This window comes from Coccinella septempunctata, chromosome 5 (genome assembly GCF_907165205.1).
Source record: "Coccinella septempunctata chromosome 5, icCocSept1.1, whole genome shotgun sequence".
Lineage (NCBI taxonomy): Eukaryota > Metazoa > Arthropoda > Insecta > Coleoptera > Coccinellidae > Coccinella > Coccinella septempunctata.
The window spans coordinates 26,329,530-26,354,294 of record NC_058193.1 but is presented as its reverse complement, the minus strand read 5'-3'; the positions used below and the strand labels follow the sequence as shown (position 1 = coordinate 26,354,294).

The 24,765-nt window shown below is 36.1% G+C and overlaps 1 protein-coding gene across 4 annotated transcripts in view; it reads right to left on the bottom strand.

Moving 5' to 3' along the window:
• Positions 1–347: 347 nt before the first annotated feature.
• LOC123313138 (zinc finger protein 780B-like) overlaps positions 348–24,765 on the bottom strand; it is a 73,573-nt gene continuing 49,155 nt past the window's right edge. For all 4 annotated transcript variants that reach the window (XM_044897872.1, XM_044897869.1, XM_044897871.1 and 1 more), the window contains exons 4-7: positions 6,902–7,087; positions 3,174–3,327; positions 2,874–3,109; positions 348–781 (exon numbers count right to left, since the gene is read on the bottom strand). In XM_044897872.1, coding sequence (XP_044753807.1) covers positions 577–781; positions 2,874–3,109; positions 3,174–3,327; positions 6,902–7,087 — 781 coding nt within the window. In that variant the 3' untranslated portion in view covers positions 348–576. The remainder of the gene's footprint in view (positions 782–2,873; positions 3,110–3,173; positions 3,328–6,901; positions 7,088–24,765) is intronic.

Below are 24,765 nucleotides of genomic sequence, written 5' to 3'. Positions count from 1 at the left end.
AATTGTAAGCCAAAATCTTCTCAACCCTAGGTGTAGGGGCTATCCCCCCTAAATTTTTAATAGGGAATAGGGGTGAGATTTACTTCAATTGAAAGATCTAAATCTTTGATTTAGAGTCTAGACGATATAAGCAAGAACAAGTCCTTCAAAAATGGGTCTGTGAACGCTTAGTTTTCGAGATACAGGGAATTAAATTTTGAATTATTTCAAAGATTTCCATTTATATTATAGAATTCTAATTTCTGGAGATATTCAGCTTTTATTTATTTCATTTGAATTTCATGGTAGCCATTTGTTCGAGGAGTGAAGGGTATATATGTGATAATGATATAGATATAGTATAAATATTGGGTAATGCAAGAATAGTTTTATTCGCAAAAATTCCTACAAAGACATGAAGAATATACATAAAACTATAATACAGTTATTTGTTTCACAAATTCATATGAATTCACATACTGGAAATTCTAAAAATACATTTTTTGGATATGAAAATATAACTTTCTAGGCTATATGCCTTCTGTTTCATATTACAGAACGACGTTTTGATATATCCATTCACCAATTGTAGTGATGTCACATGACATCTTCAAACAAAATATCCTTGTTGAACGCAATCAATGCTCCTGATTCAGAAACATCATAACATCCTACTAAGCTCCAACTTTCTGAACCAGTTTCATCAATAGTATCGTCTTTCGAGACTATGAGAGGTACTAAATGGAGGGAGCAGGGCTGACCTGATGCTTCCTCTTGATTTTTGAGTGGTTCCCCGGTTTCTCTGTAATGGAATATAATTATTATGCTGTTGTTGTTATACTTTTTTCTACCTCAATGCATTTTACCCACTTTTCGGTTACCGTATCGACAGTACCTATCACTAGTATCGATAGTACGAGGATTTATTGAAAAATTCTTTGCTATAGAACCAAACAAAATTTCAATCTCAAAATATTTTATTACTCAACATAATCTCCTTGAATACATTTATAAAACGAACATACAAAGTCTCTAGACCTTCGAAAAAAATGTTTCTTCTTGGTTTGCAAACCAGACCTCCATAGCTTTTATTACCTCCTCGTGGAAAAAAATTTACGACCTTTTAAACTTTTTTTCAGTTGAGGAAAGAGATGATAGTGGGATGGAGCCAAGTCTGGTGAATAAGGAGATTCGTGTGCAGGGGCGTTGTCCTGCAAAAACAAAACACCTTTGGATAGCTTTCCGCGTCTTTTCTCTTTAATTTTTTCCCGTAGAGTGGTCAGTAATGTCAAATAGTGATCTCCGATTATTGTTCTACCCTTATCCATAAAATCAATTATGATTACTCCATGGCAACCCTAAAAAACTGAAGCAAGAACTTTTTCAGCAGATTTTTGAACACGAAACTTCTTAGGTCTTGGAGAACCAGAGTGTCGCCATTTCATCGATTGTTGCTCTGTTTCTCGATCGTAGAAATGTACCCAAGTCTCATCCAGAATAACAAGTCGGTTTAAGAAGTCTACATCGTTTTCAAATCGAGCACAGATCGAAAGCGATGCTTCTACCCTTGCACGCTTTTGGTCAACATTCAAACATTTGGGGATCCATTTTGCAGCAATTTTTCTCATGTCCAAATTGACGTGAACTATATGATGAACGCGTTCGTATGAAATATTCAGTGCCTCGGATATCCATTTTAGCTCAATTCGACGGTCTGATAAAATCATGTCAAAAACTGCATCGATATTTTCGGGGACTGACACAGAAACTGGCCTTCCCGATTGGTCACCATCTTCAATGGAAAATTTGCCACTTTTGAAGCTTGCAGTCTAATTTTTCACGGTCGCATACGAAGGACACTGATCACCAAGGGTATTAAGCATATCTTCGTAAATCTGCTTAACTCTTAACCCTTTTAAATACAGGTACTTGATGATGGGTCGATACTCCATTTTTTCGATTTTCACAATTTTGTTAGACATCTTCTTTCTTTTAATTTATTGCGTAACTCTGGTTTCTTTTTGACCTCGAACATCACACTGACACTTCTAGTGAGTTATTGTTCGTTACTATGGTAACGCAATATTTTTTTGATGCATGGAACTGGTGTAGGCTAACAATACATCCTCGTACCTATCACTAGTGAGGGAAATGATATTTCCCCGGTTAGTACCGGAGTGATTTCTTCCCGAACTAGTGCAGAAAAGTGATGCTTTCTTAACTGTAATAAACGGTGGAAAATGGGTAAAAAATTCGAGGTGGTACAAAAAATAACTCATCTTGGCAAATTTTTCATCTTTTCAAATGTCCGAACAGAAAGTGATTCTCAAATTATCTCTTAATTAATCTGACACAACATAGAACCATAAAGTTCCATAGGCATCCTATTTATCAATGAAAATAACCTGCCAAATTGACTGAACTAACTAACTAGTTTTTTTATTGGAAAAACAATCGGGACACAACTTATTATATATTTTGAATCAGAAAAATATGTTACTGAAATATGTAATAAATATAGGGTTCATAATGAAAAAACCATTATATCACTGAAGTGGCGGACTGAAACAAATCTTCGACCATGCAACTGAAACCTACACAAAAAATGTAGTGTGAAATGTTACATTTGCTTTTCGATATTACCTAATGAAACTTTGCGAAATTAAGTCAAAAACGTGCCATCGAATTGCTCACCCTGTACAATATTAGATTTTAGTTCGTTCCTCCGACTATATTGTGAGGTTCGTCGAGCTAATGCGGTCTAAACATACCGAATAAAACCCTATATTTATAGCGTAAAAAACAATTGACTGTCATTATTCAAGAGTGGAACTAACACAATTATGTTAAATCCATGGGATTACGATCAAATGAAAGTTATTGTATATCTTTACCTAGTTTCCAGTTGGCCGTTTGAGTTTCCAATCGGGAAAAATTGGTCCTTTTTCGCTTCGTACACAGAGGAACTTTTTATTTTATCCCCTTTGTCCATTTCATTAGGATGCAGAGTGAGTAAATGTGCCTTGAATTCCTTGAAGAAGTTGGTCTGGAATCCCTTACAGAATTTGCATTCGTAGATGGATTTTCCCGGGTGCTTGTTCGTCGATAGGATGTGTTTTCTCAAATTCTCCTGGAAAATATGAATTCAGAATACGAGTTATACGCCGGAGAAATGTTTGAACCCCTCAACTTACCAAACTGTTACAGCTGTAGCTGCAGTGAGGGCAGTTGTAAGGTTTACTGCCGGTATGAAGCCTACAATGTCTTTTAAGATGGTGTGATGTTCTTGCGGTGAAAGGACAACTAGGACATTTAAATTTTTTCGTGTCTTCGTGAACCGTCATATGCCTGGAATAAACAGAGAATTGTGATTGATGAAAATGCAATGTCCGCCAGTAAATATACAGGGTGTATTTGAAGGTGAGGCTTTTTTTCAACAGAAAGTAGAACTGGTCCAATTGAAGCGTTTCACCAAAAATCTCCTATGCAAAACTTTCAAAATGACAAAGTTGAAAAAAAATTGAAAATGATTACTGAAATAGATCCTGATACGACCCTAGAACGTTTGTTTGCTGAATCGCAAAGCAGTGGGAAAAAACTTATCTCCTGATTCGACCATGTGGTTTGGTTTAGGATATTGGCTGGTTCGATATTTACGTGGTAATGTAAATGGAAACTTAGGATTGCCGAATTGTTCTCATTATTTTTTAGTTACTTACACGATTTTATGAAATGGCTCATTTCGATACCAACTGACAGAAGAGACTTTGGACACACGTGTAAATAGAAAAATACTTCAAAATCACACCAACAACATTATTCATAATGGGCATCACAATCTTCTTGTTCGAACATTCCAACAACCGTCGTAAAAATGGGATGAAATGGGGAAACATAGCACTTTTTCATCATAACTAACATAAGCGCTTTCAAGAAACTGTCTAGATTTTCTACATCATTTTTCACCCTAAATTGCAACATACAACAATTATGATTCTCTCAAAAGTGACCTGATGCATCTAATCCGATGAACTTGGTAGTGAATCTCATGTTCTGCAAAAATTGAGAAAATTGTCATTGCTGAAAAAGTAGCACTTCATGGTTAAAAATGGCGAAATTTGTGAAAAGTGCAAATTTTTAGCCGTTTGAACGTTTATGGCGGTTATTTGGAAGTTTTTTGAATTTCTTTCTCGTTTTTTCAATTTTCTCCTGAATAACCACTGGTATATCTATGGGAGATGATTCCCCAACATAAGGGTCTTGTAGCGTTCCTCGAACAACTGAAGAACAGAAGAATCATCACTTGGATGACTGGACCTGGTCGAAAGACCCTCCCAGTCAAAAGCAAGATTTGACTATAATTAATTTGAGTACTGAAGGCATTTCTAACGACGAGGGTGATCCTCCACCAAGATCAGCAGAAGATTTTTGACGCAAAGATGATATTCCTCCCAGTGCAATTGAAAGACAAGTTATGTACCTATGATTATTTATTTTTTTCTTCAGTCATCATCAAGTCTTCGAATAAGTTTTGATGAAAGCTTTATTGTTCACTTTTTTCTCGTTTTCAGCTCTGTTTCTTTGTTTCAGATATTATTCCGAAATGGAAAGAGGATAAAGAAATTTTTATATCGATGGAAAAGAAGCCCTTCAGTATTAAAAGCATGTTCTGTAAACAAATTTGACATCACTACACTACTAACGGGGAGACAGGGTTTTTTTACTGAGGTTTTTCCCTAAGCTCTAAATCTCTAAATTGTATGGTACCCCGTTACACTAACCTTTGCTAAAACTCTTACATATGCTATATTGTTTGATAACTAAAAATGTATTGGTGACATTCAAAAGAATATATATCTGGAGAGTAGCTGAAGTTGAAAAATTGGAATTGGCATCCCTGTGCAGTCCCACACAATATGAAAGGTCCAAACCACGTAAGGTGGAATCTTTTTGATGACAAGTTTACTGTACTAATTTACAAATAGGTCCCAATTACATTTTTCGACTAGCCACGACAAGGTCTTGGCTGAGTACTACTAGGCCGAGCTACTTTGATGATTTGATCATAAAGAGACAGTTTTCGAGTGTGTTACGCATTGCCAAGATGACCCTGCGAAGCAAAAAGAGAGCTTTATTGGTCGAAAATGAACACGATATCTATCTAAGAAAACGAAGATGGACAAGGGGGTACCACGTTAATCCAAAAAAATGTCAATATTACCTTCACTTTGTATTGACGTGCTTCATCATCATGCATGAATCGAGGAAATGGTTCACCCCGATTTCGTACATGGTTACACGACAACTACATATTAAATTATCCAATTTTATGATAGTTATCAACCAGCAATCCCGATAGCTCGGCGTAGGCTCCGTGGTCAAGAACGCAGGCCGAAAGCCTACACAACGGGGACAATTAAGGTCGAAATGCAGAATATCGCCCGTTCTTCCTCCGCAGACTTACGACCAAGTTAAGACTCTTTAATTTCTTGAACTTTACCGAACTCCTTCAACAGTCTGGACTATAAAGTACGATCCGAATGACAGGCAACGACCGCGCATCGATTTCGGAATAGATATCAGCGTTAATTACATGGCCTGCTTCGCCAAATGTCAATTAATGGTAGCATTGGAAGCATATAAGCGAACTGGTGTGCCGCCTGTATCAACCGACCAAGTGTTTGGTATATTTATACGTCCAGGACGGTCGTATCTTTATGTCTTTAAGATCGTACGTACGCGCTGGAATGGAATCTTCGAATCACTTTGCGACCATTGTACGTTTTCTTCTTGTTCTTCGTGCAGTACTTGGGTCACGTGGTCGCCCATTCCATCTCCATTTGGGATCGATTTTTCCCACTTGTATGCCCTTTAGATACTCTATCCCATTGCGGATAGCATCTTGTTTGTTGAGATGATTCTTGCAACAAAGTTGATGGGTCAACAACAAGAATAGCATCTTCCTGCTATATTTTTGTTTCTATTTTGACAGATATTTAACTACCAATACAACACAATGGCTGGAAGCGTATTCTATAATAAATGGATTACTGGTAAACCAAAGTTCTTGGGGTTGTTAATTGAAGAGATGTGCAGCTCTCGTGTTACGTGGGAATCCATCAGCAGACGGCATCACTTGTGGTATGCGCTGGTTTCCTGAAATGAGAGCATGTCCGAGTCTTGGTATGACCTGGGCCTTAGAGTAGAAGACCACCTAGTTGCACAAGATATTTTTCTAGCTTTGAATAGATATCCCAGATTATTTGCAGCATATGTGGGCTACATATTCCCACCGTCAGACTGTAGAATTGACAGTGGAGACCATGGAGATCCATGGACTCTCCAGGCTAAAGCATCTGACTCTCCATCATTAGTGGAAAGTAACGAATTGGGTTCCATAAGAAAAACTTTTCGTTTGGATCTTCGAAGCATTGAGGTGCATCAGATTCCCTCGTCCTCATTATAAGAAATAAGGGGCCCATTAACTAGAGAATATTTTGTCTCGACTATTGAATAAGGTGATCATAATCTATATGCTTTCTTGACCATTATGACATTCATATATATAACTTGAGATTTACAGGTCACGATTCACAGGTTCTTCAAAGTTTAACCACCGGTTTCACAAATGTTGATCGGGGAATCAACGCTTGATTGACGATTTGTTACCAATCGATTATTCAGTTATGAGCATTCAGAATATCATTCTCGCATCGAATTAAGATCTACAAACGTCCATTCAATGATTCCCAATTGATTCTCCTTCAAAATATTGAGAAATGCAAAGGTCTCAGTGATTTCGATTTGGAAATCGAGTGACTGTTATGTCGTTGATCGGGCATTGAAAGTTTTGTGAAATCGACTGTTAGTCTTTTGTGAAACGTCAAATCCACTTAAATTATGACTTAAATATTCATCTCACCTTGCTAACTGTTGTTTCGTCTTTCCCTTGTAATCGCAGGATTTGCAGGGAAAATTCCTTTCGTCAAAATGTGTTTGAAAATGGATCTTCAGCTCGCCCAAACTTCGGCCAGTGAAAATGCAGTCTTTATGGATACACTTGAATGATTTACCAGTATGAATTTTCATATGTTGCTGCAGGATGAATCTGTAATCAAAGAAGAGCGTTTTATCAATATAGAAGTTACATTGATGATGGTGCGTTTTTATCTAATTTCCCGCACTCATCACTGCCTTGATTATGGATTTATTCAATGTTGTCAAAGTGGGACAGATATAAACAAATGAAATTTTGCAGTGGTATATACCAATGCAGATGCACCTCGAACTCAATTTTTTATTCATCCCCCATAGCTACAGAGGGGTAAAATTGATATTTTTTTATTTTACACCGTAAATTTTCATTCTGGCTTTGAATATTATCATTGAAAAAAGTGCATTTAAAAGACGATTTTATTTGCAAATTTGGATACTATGGAGTTTTGGAAAACATTTTTGAAAATTACTCCAAAATTTCATTTTATTATCTCTGTCCCATTTTGAAAACACTGAATAAATCCAAATGAAGCAGTCCTCCATAGGAAACAATATCCAAAGTAATTTCCATTTATCCTGAAACACCCTGTGTAGTGGGATGAGGAAATTGAGAATGGGCTTTCAACGAACGAGATTAGCCCTAACAGCGAAACATATCTGCAATTAGTAGGAGAACATGGATCTCCAAAATTACAAGAGATTCTCATTGGATACTGCTATCATATACAGGGTGAGTCTTTGACTCGTGCGAATATTTCAACAATAAATTCTTGAGGTCAAAAGAAACACTTCCTTATTCCTTTACCATTTTTTCCGAATCGACATGGTTTGAAATATACAGGCTCTTGAAAAACAAAAAAATTTTATTTTTAGTTCTCACAAACGGTTTTGTTGAAAGAAATGAATTTCGGAATATAGTTTTCCATTTCTCTGATGAATCTTTCTCGAATTCAAGATATCACCCACGTCTTCTAGTTTTCTCATTATGACCATTAGGTACCAAAAAATACCAAGAATTCAAAGAATCCAACTCTTGAAACTAAGTTGGACGCTGATGAATATTTGAAAATTTTGTCAAATAAAAGTATTCTTCATTTTTTCTAGTATAATGCGCCGTTTTCGAATGATTTCATCTTCAATAATTAAAAAGTATCTGTGAAATTGGAAGAATTGGGTACTGATACAACTGCTGAATACAACTCTGTTTAAAAGATCCGCAGATGTGTAGTGTCACAGATTCAGCTAGTTATTCTGGAGGTTATTTTGTTTTTCCAGGAGTGGCATAGTTCATTATGAGAACTTAAAATGGGTATATCTTTTTATTAGGGCCGAAAAAAAAAATGGTAAAAAATTGTTTCTTTTGACCTCAAGAATCTACTGTTGAAATATTTATAAAAGTCAAAGACTAACTCTTTATAATTAAGTGATATATTCCAGATTACATGTGACTTACGAACTGTTATAAAAACCTAAACCATGAATATTTCTTCTTGATTCATGATTATTTTTTATTTTACGCCAATACAGTTGTCGATACTATTTTTTTAAAACTGAAACCATCATAAATGAAAACTCATGGTTGTACCGTTTGAAGTGTTTTTTTTTTATTTATTTTTATCTTTAAAAACAGTCTTCGTCAACTATCTCGAGGAGTATCCGGACTCATGATTGTACAAAATGACAATCGAATTAAAATATCATTCTCAGTGACAGATCCATTGATTGCAATCTTCTTTCAATTAAAATCATGCGGAGTTGAAAATTTACATGATAGATAGTGCATTTCTTGGCTGTGGATATTTCCAAGTCAGAGATGCGTCCATTCCACGGAATGTATAAATTTATAGTCCAGGAGAGAATACAGGAGAAGCCACACATAGAAATGAGAATTGATAAACCCAATTAGCGACTGTTGCAGCGACATTTTAGTAATGGCCCATCAGGTACTGATTTATGCCGCAGGTGACATACCACGGAGACTTTTAAGAGATGGCGGAATAAAAATGGCAGGTAATTCATAAGCGATTTCACGTGGACAGCACATGTGGCCGAATATTTTCTAGAAATATTCCGCTGATTTATATTATGTTATCCAGAGACTTCAATCTTCGTGATACATTTTTATGTTATTCGATTATCCTGACCAGATTGTCCAGGTTTCTAAAGCATAGATATTAATATACCAGTATACATATTACATATGCATACTCCATTCACTTTTATTTTAGCACTCGGTTGGCTATGGAAATTTGACACATTCCACTCTGTGGAATGTAAGAAAATGTGAGGTTTTGACGCTTGTCAAAACATTTTTGGGTTTTAAATCAGCGCCATGTTGTCCGTTCTACGTAAAAGTCTAAGTAATTACGTATTTTATTACAATGTCGAATCACGGAAAATATGAAGTCGAAAATATGTGACGAACATAATTGAAGTTTATACAAACTGATTGCAGGCATACCAAATCTAGTTATTTGCAATGGAAAATTTATCTTTGCTATGGAAGAAAATTTAATTATTGACACATAATATGCAGTAGCTTGGGGACAGTTTATGTTGGTTAGTTTCATTGGCTTAAGGGTTGAAGATGTTGGGTTGTTGATGATCAACGCGAAGAGGAAATGCATCTGATACAGTGGTACGGAATGGGTATCTCTCGAAGGAATTAACGGATAATTACAAGAATGTTGAATTCTTCAACAAAAATCATCTTGCATCAATGGAAGTCAAAATAATTAAAGGAAGTTTCACGGCAAGAGAAACGTTCACCATAAAATAAAATTCTCAAATGCCACAACTTTTTTGGCTCTCATAATAGAATGAAATTCTTTGTCTTCCTCTCCATTCACAATCTTTCAGATTGTGTAAACATTCAGCTAAAATATAAGTCGTTTAGATTCAGATGAAACCTATAAATTCACTTACATTGAATTTCTTCGCTACCATCTGATATGTTGTAGATATAAGAATATCAGGGAAAATTTACCTTTTTTGAAGCTTGCAGTCCAATTTCTCACGGTCGCATACGAAGGACATTGATCACCGAAGGTATTAAGCATATCTTCGTAAATCTGCCTACCTCTTAACCCTTTTAAATAAAGGTACTTGATGATGACTCGATACTCCAATTTTTCTATTTTCACAATTTCGGTGGACATCTTTTTTCTTTTAATTCATTGCCTAACTCTGGTTTACTTTTTTGACCTCAAACTTCACACTGACACTTCTAATGAGTGATTGTTCGTTGCTATGGTAAAGCGATATTTTTTAATGCATGGAACTGGTCTAAGCCATAGACTTAAAATAACATGGACTCCGCCTGTGAGAGAGAAGTCGGTAGGTTGAATAAGATGGAGAGTTTGTGGGCAAGCTGTCAAAAGGTTATAGAACACAAGTTTATGCGAAAATTTTCTTCAATAAATTTGAAACAAGCTTCCGAGAAGACACACAGGAATTCCATAGCATTCCTTCGAAATCAATTATGTCAAAAAATTTGTGAGTTTTAGTCAAAAATAGATGTAATGAGAATAATAATCAACGCAACGTATCAACACCTTGTGGGCAAAGTCTGCGAAAATTGTAAAAATTTTCCATAATAAATGTTCAACAAGCCTCCGAGAAGCCAAACAGGAATTCCTTAACATTCCTTCGAAATGGAAAATATAAAAATTATGTGAGTGTCATGCAAGAATAAATATAATGTGAATAATACTCAACGTATGAACACCTTGTGGGCAACGTCTGCGTTTATATCCATCATATGATTTTGACATTGCCCACACGGAATCAGTTCATCTCTTTCTTATTCGATTAGAACGCATAAGCTCTTCTCTCTTTAATGCACACAACCTCTCGATCTACTGAAAAGTCACGTGACAGTGAGTCCATGTATTATAAGTCTATGGTCTAGGCTAACTAAATATCAATACATTCTCGTATGTTTCAATTTGAAACACGGAAGCTGGATAGGGTTGCCGCTAAGGGGTTGAAAAAAACACTCAATTTGATTGCCACAAAATGAGGTTTCAAAAATCAATTGATTGAAGAAATATCAATTTCTTCAACCCTGTGGAATTTCCGATATTTTGAATAGATTTCCGCCAAAAGTGCAATCTTTTTCATGAAAACAGAACAGCAATTGATTTCAGAGTGGACAACAATTGCAAGCATGCAGACGAAGAAAAACTCCAGAGGATGTGTACAATCATGGATATCACCTCCGCTTTTATATCACCCAAATGAACACTCATAAAACGAGGATTCCCAGATCAGTTCCACCCGATTTAATTCGAAGGAAGAAGAAGAAGAGCCGCTTGCCGCGCCCGCTACGATCGGGGTATCTCAGATTGATGAGAAAGAAGTGAGCGGTTGATTCGTACATAAATAACCGAAGTACAATATCTTTTTGACAGATTTATACGCGGCATAGATGCCGCCCAATGTCCAGATTTTTGAGGAGCACGCCCATCAGCAGTAAATAACGAGGAACCGAAAAGGAATTACCACAGATAAGGTGGTGACCGAGCTCGAGCGGGTATTACTCGATTCGATGATGCTCGTCTTCTCTCCTTTGTCTTTGTTCGAATGGAATCGTATTAGTTGATTTGTTAGAGGATTTAACTCTTTGGGTTTAGGTGGTACACAAAACGTACCACCAATTTGGACCTTCTTCCGCGGCGGTGGTACGATTAGTGTACCACCCATTTCAAACCTACTGAACAGAAATCTACATGGATATTGACTGTTGCCGTGAGTTGCAGAAACATTTGTGAGGCAACAGCTTATAGAATCAACACTCGGGTGAAAGATTTACAGCGATTTACTTTACAAATACTACATATTATGCTTGTTCTCTTGTCTCGACAAGTTTTTCTGTTTCTTCTGGTGTCTAAGTGATAAAAATTTTGTTTTGAAGCGGTTATTTTGAAAATTGTGTTGTGCCTATACCTTCTGGTGAGTAAAACTGTTGAAATAATCATTGAAATATTTTCGTCGGTTACAGAAAAAGAGAAAATATGGTGGTACGTTTTTTGTACCACCTCTCCTATTGCATTTTTTTGAAAAAAAAATTTTTAGAGAAAAATGTCGAATAAACCTACAGATCCTCTACCGTTTCGTTTGGTTGGAATGACACTGGCTGAATTAGAGGCAGAGGTTGAAAATATAGATTATTTTGAGTCTGTACCGTCTGATTCCGAATCTGAGATGGAGAATGCAGCGGAGGTCGAAGAGGATGAAGTTGGTGAGATGAATGAAAGTCAAGATATGGAAGATATTCCTGTGTACGAAACTGACGAAGAACTATCTGAAAGTGATTTACCTCTTTCAACTCTGAGAGATAGGATTATATCCAACGCGCCTCGAGTTCCGCCTATCCAAAACATAGCCACTGACTACATTGAGCCAACACGGTCACAATCCAATTCAAAACCTTCACCTCCTCCAAACTTCACACATTTTTCTGGTGTTCCCGATTTTATAATGAGTAAAAAAGATACTTTGACGCCATACTCAATATTCCGGGAATTTGTTAGTGACGAATTCCTAGACCATCTGGTATTCCAGACAAATCTTTATGCGGAACAGATCAAAGTTGCCACAGGAAAACCTTATGTTCCAACTTACTCTGAAGAAATGCGGACGTTTTTGGCAATAAACCTTCTTATGGTTATCAAAGCATAAATCATGTTTTCAGACATATCACCGGTCGAAAAATTTAAATATAAAGTGAGTTGAACAATGAATCATTAACACATAAGTGTATCGGTGGTACGTATAATGTACCACCCTGTTAAGGCAAAAATATGAAAAAATATTTGATAATACTGTTTTAAATGTGTTATTTATTCATTTTGAATGAGCTTATGTTAAATTATATGAAAATTGGGATTAAATTTTTTTTTGCTCCACTTGGGTTTTATTTCTGATGCCATCTCCGCACCTCAAAGAGTTAATAGGTTTCGTCTGGCTGTTGGTCTTATGGGATTTGATTACAATCCCATGGTGCTGTGGTTATTCCTGAATTTTGAGAATATGGAACGTTACGTCATAATTTTCTTTGTATCAGTTTAAGATCTCTTAAATTCTTAAGCTTTTTATAATTTTATTTTTATCAGGACTGAAAGAAGCTTCAAAATTAAAGTGACAAATTTGCTTAGGTATATTTCTGGCTGTTAGTCAACTAAACAACAATAAAAAACTAGACAAGCCTGAAAAAGATTGGTGCAAAAGAGAGGAAGTTGGAAGGAAAAAGGATTGAAGAGACTAGAAGAAGAAGAAGCAGGAAATTAAGCCATTCTCCACACAAAGGCGTACACTAAAAATGTAAAACAAAATAAGACGAAATGACAGAGTTTTCACAAAAGCTACTAATTTCGATGATGGAATAAATGAATGTACATGAATTGCTTGATTTTGGCTGTTTCTCATATTTCCAGACTATGCAGGCTGTCCCAAAACTAGTGAATCAAACGTCACACCACGATAGAGCAGACCAAATATTATCGAATGACACCAACATTAGTTCAACGAAAATGTACCGTTTCCAAAATAATCAGAATTTTATTAAAATACCTAAAGTTGCCGATTTTCGAACAATTTTTCTTAATCATAGGGCCAGTTTGTGAAAAAGGATATCGATTTTAAATTATATTGAACTAAGATTATTGTTTTATCTCCCCTAATTGAAATTATTTCAAGTAGTTAATCGATAACCTAAGTAAATGTAAATTGAAACAATTGTTTTTTCTACATGATTTTTATTACTCAGAATAAACCCCCTCTATAGGGGTGATAATAAGGAAGAAAAACGCTATCCTTAATCACAAATTGGCCTTGTGATTGAAAAAATAGTTCGAAAATCGGCAACTTTAGGTTAGGTTTTTTCAGAAACGGTACATTTTCGCTCAACTAATGTTCACTAGTTTTGGAACACCCTGTATGGATGAAAAAGTTGAAAGGAGTCCTTCGTGAAAAGTTCCTTAATGAAAACCGTTTCATGATTCTATTGCCTTGAATATATAACCAAATTTTGATATTTTGTTGATTTTTAAAATGTGTCATAACATCTTTATTTTCGAAAATATCTGAAAACGATATCTACAGGCACTTCTCCACTATAATCAAATTTTTTTTCTAGTACTAAGGGTGTACAGGGTGGGCAAAATTGGTGATACCTGAATTACAACTTTTTAACTCAACAAGATAGAGGAAAATGAATGGCACAATACGTTCGTCTTTTTTAGAGAAACTAAGAATGCCATCAATGCATTTCTCTATCTTCTTTTGTTTTCGAGTTATAGGCCAAAATTGAAATTTGGGCGATTTCAACTTTTATTATCTCCGGTTCTGTTTGTCCTAGGCTGTTGAAATGTAAACATTATGCAGACACATTTTTGATAGCAATCCAGTGGCATACTATGATTTTGCCTACAGGTTTATTTGCTGAGCTATAACATAAAGTTGTGCCTTTTCATAACATATTTCTGAAACGGGAAAAATGGCGATTCTTTCAAAGTCATTTCAAACTACTCTTTTCATAAGAAAAAACAAAACTTTATGTTATAGCTCAGCAAGTAGGTGAACCTGTAGGAAAAAATCAAAAAAATCATAGTACGCCACTGGATTGCTATCAAAAATGTGACTATAATGTTTTCATTTCAACATTCTAGCACCACCAGCAAAGGAGAATTAATAATAAAGTTGAAATCGCCCAAATTTAAATTTTGGCCTATAACTCAAAAACAAAAGAAAACAGAAGAATGCAGTTAATGGCAGTATTAGTTTCTCGAAAAAAGGCGACATGAATGGCACATTCATTTTCCTCTATCTCGTTGGCTAAAAAGTTGTAGTTCAGGTATCACCAATTTTGCCCACCCTATATACAACTGTATTTTCCGGAAGATCCTTCAGGCATATTTCCACAAAAATTGCAAAACGAATCCTGTCTTTGCTCTTCAATAAAATATTGCCCAATTATTGAAAAACCTCCGAATAAGGCACAATTGCATCACTCACCCTTGTTACATTAAGTTCCCTGTTATTGGATATTGAAATCTTGAGTATCGAAAAACCCGTTATTACAGCATTCTCCAGTTTGCGATGATAAATGGGAAAGTAAAACAGCCATCGGTAGGTCGGATTAATATTATCGAGAGATAAATCAAACTTATTGTAACTGACAGGAATCTTACACTGGCAAAAGAATTATCTATGTAGATAGCTGGAATATATCTTTCTTTACTTCGTCAGAGAATAAATCAGAATCAGTCATAGCTCGCCCAGCAATTAACAAAGCGAGTGCGTGACCGTAATGTCCTCCATTAGCAATATTCGTGTCTGTTACGAATGCAGAAATCATTTCAGGAAGCGCCCCTCCTAGGCGTTTTTCCCTCATGGAAGACGGAACGGATTTTTAGGAGAAAAATTGTGTAATTTCACCTAAGAGCATCTCTCTAAGTGACTGAATGGCCTAGAAGATTCTGAACGCCGAGAATTTGATACTTTTTATTCTGAAGAGAATCATTTGGTCAGTAAAAGAACTTCTGGAGGGGGAGGAAAGTGTCATTATAGGGTGAAATGATCTGTATTACTCGCAATAGCAGGTTTGGAGGTGACAAGAAAGGTTTGAAATGTGAGAATCACAGATAGGTCGATAATTCTTATAGTTGGGGAGCCGAAGATGCTAACTCGAACGTCGTGGAGACCTAGTGAATTTTGTTTGAAGATAAGATGGTAGAAAGAAAAAAAGGCTCTATGAAATATGCACTTTCAGCGGTGGGAAAAGCGTCTGTAGGTTCTCGAAGATGTAAAAAAAATCGTCAGGTCTTCATAATCGAGCCTGTCAGATTCAGATGTTCAGACTGTATATGCCCTACGTGTCTCTGATAATAAGTTCATGTTTATCTGACAGTTTGCGAGAGTTGAAAATAATGAGTTTTTTTTTGGTACGAATAGAATTGAAATCAAAAAACATGCAAACTTTTGACAATCAATTACATATGAACTGTCAGCGGTTATTTCGTTGCTATGGTAATGATCAACTGTATTTATCAAAACCATTGCTACCAAGATTTTCATATTAACAACGACGTGATTACGTCGTACTTCCCGGACAAGGCCGAAAAATGCTACTTTCTCAAAGAAAAAGTCGCTAAAAAAAATTTTTTTTCCAGCGTGTCAGATTTTTATAGTATATGTTAATTGGACCCAAAGGAAGCTACTTTTCAAGAGACTGATAATTCGGACGTGACGCAAGGTCACAGCGGTCCTTTGAAAATGCAAAAAAAATCGTTACTTGTACATATTCGAGCTTGTCAGATTTTCATACAGATAGTTAATCTCTGTGTTGCAGACGTGTTGACCCATTAATCTGACACTAATCAGGAGGGTTTTTTTAATCTGACAGTTCGAAGATGATAACAAGGCATTTTTTTAAATATCTCTCTTCCTGTACCTCCAATCTTTTCTGTATTCATTATGAAAGTTGTAGATAATGAAATTCTGAACCATTTTTGTCTGAAGTAATTTTTCATACCGTTAACCATTTTCGAGCTAGAGGGTGATAAGGGCGAGGAGCTTAGCCACACATGCCAAAAGCCAAGGTCAATGAAAAAACCCAGTCTAATGTACATTCATCGCGCCATATATCTCCAAAACTTTCAAACGCAGAAAAAATTGTTTCGGACAAAATTTGTAGATAATGTTATGCTCTACAACTTTTATAATGATTGCGAAAACAATTTGGAGCTCAGGAGAGGAGATAATTCAGAGAAACTGATTTTTGTGACTTTTATGCCAATTTTTATTGTTTCGCCTTGATGAGACTGTCGGATTATATTATTCCCGTTTTTCTTGAATCATTAGCTTCAAATTAAGAAAAAAACCACCGCGCTCGAGAATGTACACGTGACGTTTTTTTTTATAAGTTTGGCGCCCTCCCACACATTTTCTTCAAGCTTAAATTGTTAGATCAAGGGAATATATACTTTGCAACATGTAACTAACCACATATATCTCAATCTGACACGCTCGGGTATTTACAGGGTGGGCAAAATTGGTGATACCTGAATTACAACTTTTTCAACCCAACGAGATAGAGGAAAATGCATGGCACATTTTGGTTGCCTTAAACTGCATTACTCTATCTTATGTTTTCGAGTTATAGATCAAAATAAAAATGTCAACTTTGGTCATTATCTCCGTTTCTGTTTGAGCAAGGATGTTGAAATGAAAACATTATACAGACATTTTTTTGATAGCAATCCAGTGGCGTACTATGATTTTTCCAACAATTATATTTTCTGAGCTATAACATAAAGATGTATTTTTCTTATGAAAAGAGTAGTTTAAAATGACTTAGAATGACCGAGGGCGATGTATAATATATTTCTGAAATGGTAAAAAAAATGACGATTCTTCATTTCAAACTACTGTTTTCATAAGAAAAAATACAACTTTATGTAATAGCTCAGCAAATAAACCTGTAGTATCATCATCATAGTACGCCACTGGATTGCTATAAAAAAAGTGTCTATATTATGTCTTCATTTCAACATCCTAGCACAAACAGAAACGGAGATAATGACCAAAGTTGAAATCGCCCAAATTTAAATTTTGGCTTATAACTCAAAAACAAAAGAAGAAAGAGGAATGCAGTAGATGGCATTATTGGTTCCTCAAAAAAAGACGACCTGAATGGTACATTCATTTTCCTCTATCTCGTTGTAGTTCAGGTATTTGCCCACCCTGTACAATGATCGTTTTTCTAAACTATCCTGACAGGCTGTCCTAGACAATTCCCCCTATATGCAGGTCTAATTTTTGGTAGAGGTACTCTACAGGGTCCAAGGTATCGCCCCTTATATTAATCTGAATTTCCCTCTTGGGCTCCCCAACTATTATGATCTGTACCAGATTGCTGGAAATGGATAAATCGATTATTGTTATGATTCACAGCAGTAGGAGGGTGACTTGAATTTACTGACCAGACGAAGATATTCAGCTCAGATCGGCAACAAGGTCCTTCGGACGCAGAAAAAGGACAAGAACGTTACCGGTACATTCTGTGAGTTCATATCGAGTAATGCCAATCTCTTCGGAGCGGCGGGTGGATTTTTAAGCTGGGCGCGATTTATTGCATACTTTTAAGCCTCCGGCGGCTGTAAATTTGAAGTCTCCTTTTTGCGGCGTCACCCGGTGATGCATGGATGGGCCGTGCGCTAATGGCTCCCCTCTGCCTTCACCCTTCCCCGCCCCTGTCCATACGTCATTGACACTCTTTTGGTGGAGATATATGAAGGTCGATATTGGGTCAAGTGTCGAAGGTACTGACGAATCTTTCCAAGAATTCCGCATTTTTTGATTAAGTGCATCGCGAATTCAAGACTGTCACAGGAAAGAGACGGCGATTTACCAGGAAAAGGAACGATCCTTAGGTATTGCTTATTGAAGAAATAGGTAACGCAGCAATTTCAGCAGATTATCCCTAGTTCCATTTCAATTAGCAAATCCAATATGCTTCAGAATATCTAAAATCATTAAATTTGTGGAAACACCAATATGATATATTCCAACAGAGCATATTTTAGGCCTTTATTTCAAAATGTATTGAATTTTCAGCTTGTTTTTGAAAAGAATTGAATACAAATATATATTTTTGAAAGGCCTACTTCATTTATTATGAGTAAGGAATATAATATATCTGGTGTTCCATTCAAAACATATATATTTGCTTCATAACTAAAAAGCAATAGGTGAAAGGAAAAACCAACTACGTCACTGGATTCTACGGATGAAAAAATATATCAGAACAACTTTTAACTTCTTCGATAAGTTGTAGATACGTCATTATTTTTGAAATACTATCGAGGGGGATATTAATTCTCGTATTATACGTACCTCAAAAGTGATACGAGGATATATTGAAAAATTCTTAGCCTAGAAAATTTACGATCTTTTTTTCAGTTGAGGAAAGAGATGATAGTCGGATGGAGCCAAATCTGGTGAATGAGGGGGGTGTTCTAGTAATTCGAACCCTATATCACGAAATTTTCGCATGGCAACATGAGATTTGTGTGCAGGGGCGTTGTCCTGCAAAAACAGAACACCTTTGGATAGCTTTCCGCGTCTTTTCTCTTCAATTTTTTCAAGTAGAGTGGTCAGTGATGTCAAATAGTAATCTCCGGTTATTGTTCTACCCTTATCCAAAATATCAATCATGCTTACTCTATGGTAATCGGCAATTCCAAAAAACTGAAGCAAGAACTTTTCTAGCAGATTTTTGGACACGAAATTTCTTAGGTCTTGGAGAACCAGAGTGTCGCCATTCCATCTATTGTTGCTTTGTTTCTGGATCGTAGAGATGTGCCCAAGTCTCATCCAGAGTAACAATTCGGTTTAAGAAGTCTACATCGTTTCAAAATTGAGCATAGATCGAACGCGATGCTTCTACCCTTGAAAGTTTTTGGTCAACATCCAAACATTTGGGGATCCATTTTGCAGCAATTTTTCTCATGTCCAAATTGACGTGAACTATAAGATAATACGCGGTCGTATGAAATATTCAGTGCTTCAGATATCCGTTTTAGCCCAATTCGACGGTCTGATAAAATCGTGTCATGAACTGCATCAATATTTTCGGGGACTGACACAGAAACTGGCCTTCCCCCATCGCCATCATTTTCAATGGAAAATTTACCCCTTTTGAAGCTTGCAGTCCAATTTTTCACGGTCGCATACGAAGGACATGGATCACCAAGATTATTAAGTGTATCTTCGTAAATCTGCTTATCTCTTAACCCTTTTAAATACAGGTACTTGATACTCCAATTTTTCGATTTTCACAATTTCGGAGAACATCTTCTTTCTTTTAATCTATTGCGTAACTTTGGTTTACTTTTTTGACCCGAAACTGCACACTGACACTTCTAATGAGTTATTGTTCGTTGCTATGGTAACGCAATATTTTTTTTATGCATGACACTGGTCTAGGCTAACTAGATTTCAATACATCCTCGTACTTCTCAATTGCACTCTGTATCTCTGAAACTTGACGAAATTGTAATGGTTTCAAACTTGAACTCAGCTTGAACTTGAACTGTACAACTAGTCCTAAGGGATTTGAAGGCTCCTAAATCGAAAATTCAAGTTCAATTTTTGAATATCTTGTATATGTCTCTAGAAACACATTGCTGATGTTTTGGAATTATGGAAAACGAGCGAAGTTAATTCCTTGAATCCTCCCCGAACTGGAACGAATTTTAATCATTCTCTCTGCGCCATTATTTTTGAAATACTGTCGAGGGGAATATTAATTCTCCGGCTATTAATCAAGTATTGACTGGCAAGGTATTTTCAACAGTTGTCATATTTTTGAAGGCTGAAATACAGAAAGGTATTCGTGGAAACCATGCCGACAGATTAAATCGGCCTGAATTCATCTGATGGAGTTCCAATTCGAATTAAACCCCTGCTGTTGACGATGGTGCTTTTTGGACGTAGGGGGAGAAATTAGATTTTGCTTTCGATGATAATAATTTTTTTCCTGCAGTTTCAGACTGGACACAAAATTGTCGATTTTGTTGAAATTAAAGTCAACTTAGTACTATTGAAGAAAATTCGGAGGTTTTGGTCATTATCAATCTGAGGCACAATAGATATTGAGGTCGCAGTGCATCGAAACCCTCTTTAAATTCTAGAATCAAACATGATAAGTGGAAAGATATTTAGGTATTTCATATTCGATAATTCTCGACCAAAGATTATAGAGTGACAACATAGGAAACGCCCTCATATCTCTAAAAAACGACTACATTTTGGTCAGTGAAAACACATTTGACAATGAGATGGCGCTGAAAACGTAGTGTCAATACAGGAAATCTGTTAAATAAGAGTTTTCTGTTTTATAATTGAGTGGAGCGAATTTCTTATTCTATTCCTTGTATTGAATTTCAATATCGACTTGTTGAGACCAGAAAACAAACATCCTGAGCGACAAAATATGGTTTTGTTTTGCGATTAGAATGTTAGTTTCCATCATAAAACAGAATTTTCAGAACCACAATAAAAAAAACCTTGCAGAGGTATTCAAGACCTGTATATAAGCCCGTCAGTATAGTTTCTTTATGCTTTTTTTATGACATAGTCTCTTTATGACACAATATATAAATTGATTAATGAATGAACAAAACACTCACAGCAGGTTTTATAAAACTTTGACTTTTCAAACAACAATGTGATAGTCATTCGATTTCCAAAATGAAAACAATAAAACTTTTGCATTTCTGAATATATTGAAGGAGTAGCAACTGAGAATCTTTGAATGGACGTATAAAAGTCATGAATTCTCCTAAATGGGCCCTTCATTCAAGGAATGCTTCCTGCATAGTGCATACAACAATTAACGTGGATGAACAGTTCTCAATAAAATGTTCACTACATATGGTGTAGTCAGTAGTGTTTGCAGGCCTTTACGCCCTGAAAATTTTATCCACTTCAGAGCACTGAAGATAAAAATCAAAGAATGGCCCAGTCACATGTTTCAATACTTAGATTTTTATTCTCCTTAGTAAAGTAAAATAATTTCGGAAAATCCATTTTATTTAATCCACATTTCTTCATCATGCACTGATTTTCGGATGATACTTTGAGATTTTCACCAAAAAATTAGACCAACAAAAATTCAATAATCAGCAGCTAAAACCAGCTAGATAAACAAAAGGCGGTACGAGAATCAAAACATTCAAAACCACATTGATCAAAATGGCCATCTGGAATCTTTTCATTTGTTTCTGCAAATGGCTTTCGAATTAATATTTTAACCAGTCTCAGGTTCTTAGAAACACATTTGAAACACAGATGGCGCCCATATCACTTCAGTCGCTTCGTTTCCCATCTTTCTAATCTTTGTTCTCTGCATTATGTTTCGTCATATCCTAGGTAATATCGTTATTTTTGATGGAAAACTGGTTTCAAACCTAAGGTTTCGAATACTGTGAAATACAACATCGATGTTCGAAAACTTCATCTGTAAAACACACATTGGTCATAAATTAAGATGTTTTTGCGGATGTTAAGATAAAATATAATACAATTTGAATTTTTTATGTTTTACAATGTTTCGGTCCTAGGGACAAGCGCTAAAAAGATTCATTACAAATTTCATTCTATCCACAAGAAGTTCATTAGCAGTACTGCACACATCCTCTATTCTATTCGAATTTCAAGAGTTACTGTGAACAGATATTGGGATGACCGAATATATCGCTCGACAAAATTATATGTTCGAGAGTTTGCCCAAAATTCCATTTTTGCTACATGACAACTCTGTTATTTTGTTTCTTGAATACATCGAGCAGGAGTTGGATGAACCACGTATCGAGATGCAATATCCAGCATGCCCGCCCAACAAAAATTAACGTGTCATTCATTCGAACCGGAAAATGGCAAAATGAAGAAAACTCCGGATGGGCGTCAATGCGCGGAATAAAAACTGAGGAAATTCCCAGTCTATTTATCAAACGAATCACTTCTGGCTTTGAAAAGTGCTGAAAAGTCTCAAGTAAATCGTATCACTAATGGCTATATGATATGACTGAGGCTGAAAGTTGTTGCTCGTAAATCTGTCCGGAAAAGCTACGCGTTGGTCGAATTGCAATGCCCGGAGCCCCATCTGCCACTAAATAACTTAAGTATACATTAGAAGTGTGCCTCCCTCTATATATCAAAAGGCGAGTCCGGTGTGTAACTTAAACACAACTCCGGAATTATGAGATAATACTTTAGGCAAATGTCTATCCGCCAGGGGAAAACGACGGTGTTTGCGCCAGAAAGGCCTTCCGGGACATCACCATAAGCGAATCAGGAGAACTCCGATGAATTTTCTTCTTTTAATACGAACACAGCACCTATGCTTGTACAGAACCTACGTAATCGGTACATGAGATTTATATACTGTCAAGAAGGAATTCATCATTGAAAAAGCTCGGAAAGACGAAGTTCTTTTTGTGGCTTAGCACAAATCTTACAAATTACTATCCCCACGCGGAGTTTGGGCGTCATCGGACTCTTAGTTTATAGTACAGTATTCCTGTGTGTTTTGCGATTTTAAAAAAAGAACCAAAAAGAAATTTTATCTGTGTATAAGGCTATACAAAATTTATAAAAATACGTGTGCATAAAAGGTACAGTGCATTCAAAAGCTCCCGAGATGTTGAAAAAGAATTGTATGGCTCTGGTCGGACAGAAACGTCTTCAACTGCTATTAAAATCGCAATAGTGAAGAAAATCGTGAGAAGGTAGAGGGAAAGCCTCTTAAATAGAGATTTCTATTGAATCTATTCCTAACATTTGAAACGATTTTCTGGGCACAAAACCCGTAGAGACTGCTGAAGGCATGGTAAAACTTTAATCACTTCTGACCGTACATTGATAAAACGCATTGTAACTGCTGATGTGGCATACTGAAAGGGCTCAGTCTTCAAGAATATTTTATCTTAGTGGATGATGTCGAACAAATAGGTCTAGTTCTCCAGAAACGTCTAATAGGCCCTCGAACCTGGTTCATCCTGTATAAAAACGTTCGGGAACATCGATTTTTAATTCCAGGGGTATAATTTCTAACATAAAACTCGAAAGCGTATCGCTTCGATCCTTATTGTCATAAAGCCACCCCAAATAGGGAAGATGCAGTGAGTGATATCTACCACATCTATATTTTTATTTCAACATATTTTTTTTACATTCAATCCATTAGTTTTTGAGATATTCAAATTATTATTTCGTACAGCATTGGTCATATCGTCAAACATGCTGTGTGAATCAATCAAATTTTTACTAATTCATTTTATGGTTTCGACGATAATCCTTAATGGCCATACTATCAGATACTGTTTGCTTTTTTATCCATAATTAAGGTCAGTGCGATGGATTTGCACAACATGCATGAAGGGAAAATCAACGTAGTCCAATTCAAATGTTAATATTTCGAAAATGAATGGATAGAATGACACAAAAATCATTATCTATGCTGAAATGCTCAATCTTCTTCCTGATCAAAATGTTGGGGTTGAACTTGTAATACATATTTTTTTGATGGGGAATCAGACGGTGCAATCAGCTCGTTGATTCTCGGATCAAATTCATTTGTTAAGCTCGATCAACGGCTTGTCGGAGAATCAACGCTTTTTGAAACCGGCCATAAGGGTTGAAACGATACGTTTTTACATTTGATTTTAGAAGCTGATCCCCTGGAATGAAAAATCGACATCTCCAAGCGTTTTTATACGCTACAAAACCGCTGTTTCGTTTTCAATGGCTCACTCTGTATAATTTGGAATTTCTCCTTTCAAATGTTTTAGTAACCATTTGTTGTATATGTTGTAGTAACCCAACTTCACCTTAGTAAGGTCATCCCTAAACTCTGAATAAGAAATATCTCCAAATTCAATGATTTCCACTAGCTCATTTCTTTCTGGCCACATATATTTCTTCGTGGAAAATTGTCTCATAGTTTTACAACGAATTCGGATGAGAAACTCCTGTCTACTTTTTCACGAGGGATAAAAACTCGACGTTTTCTCGAGAAATATAGCTGAGAAACAGGCAGTGCTTAAAGGGCTTCAGATTAACAAGGTGAGCGACAGAGAAGGTAGCTTCTACTCTTTTCTCCTCCTCCACTGGTATTTATATTCACAATGTTCAGACATTACCTCAGTAATAAGCGCATCCAAAACAAATTTATTGTAAATGAAACGGAATCTAAAGGGTATTTATTTCAGTTATTATATTTCT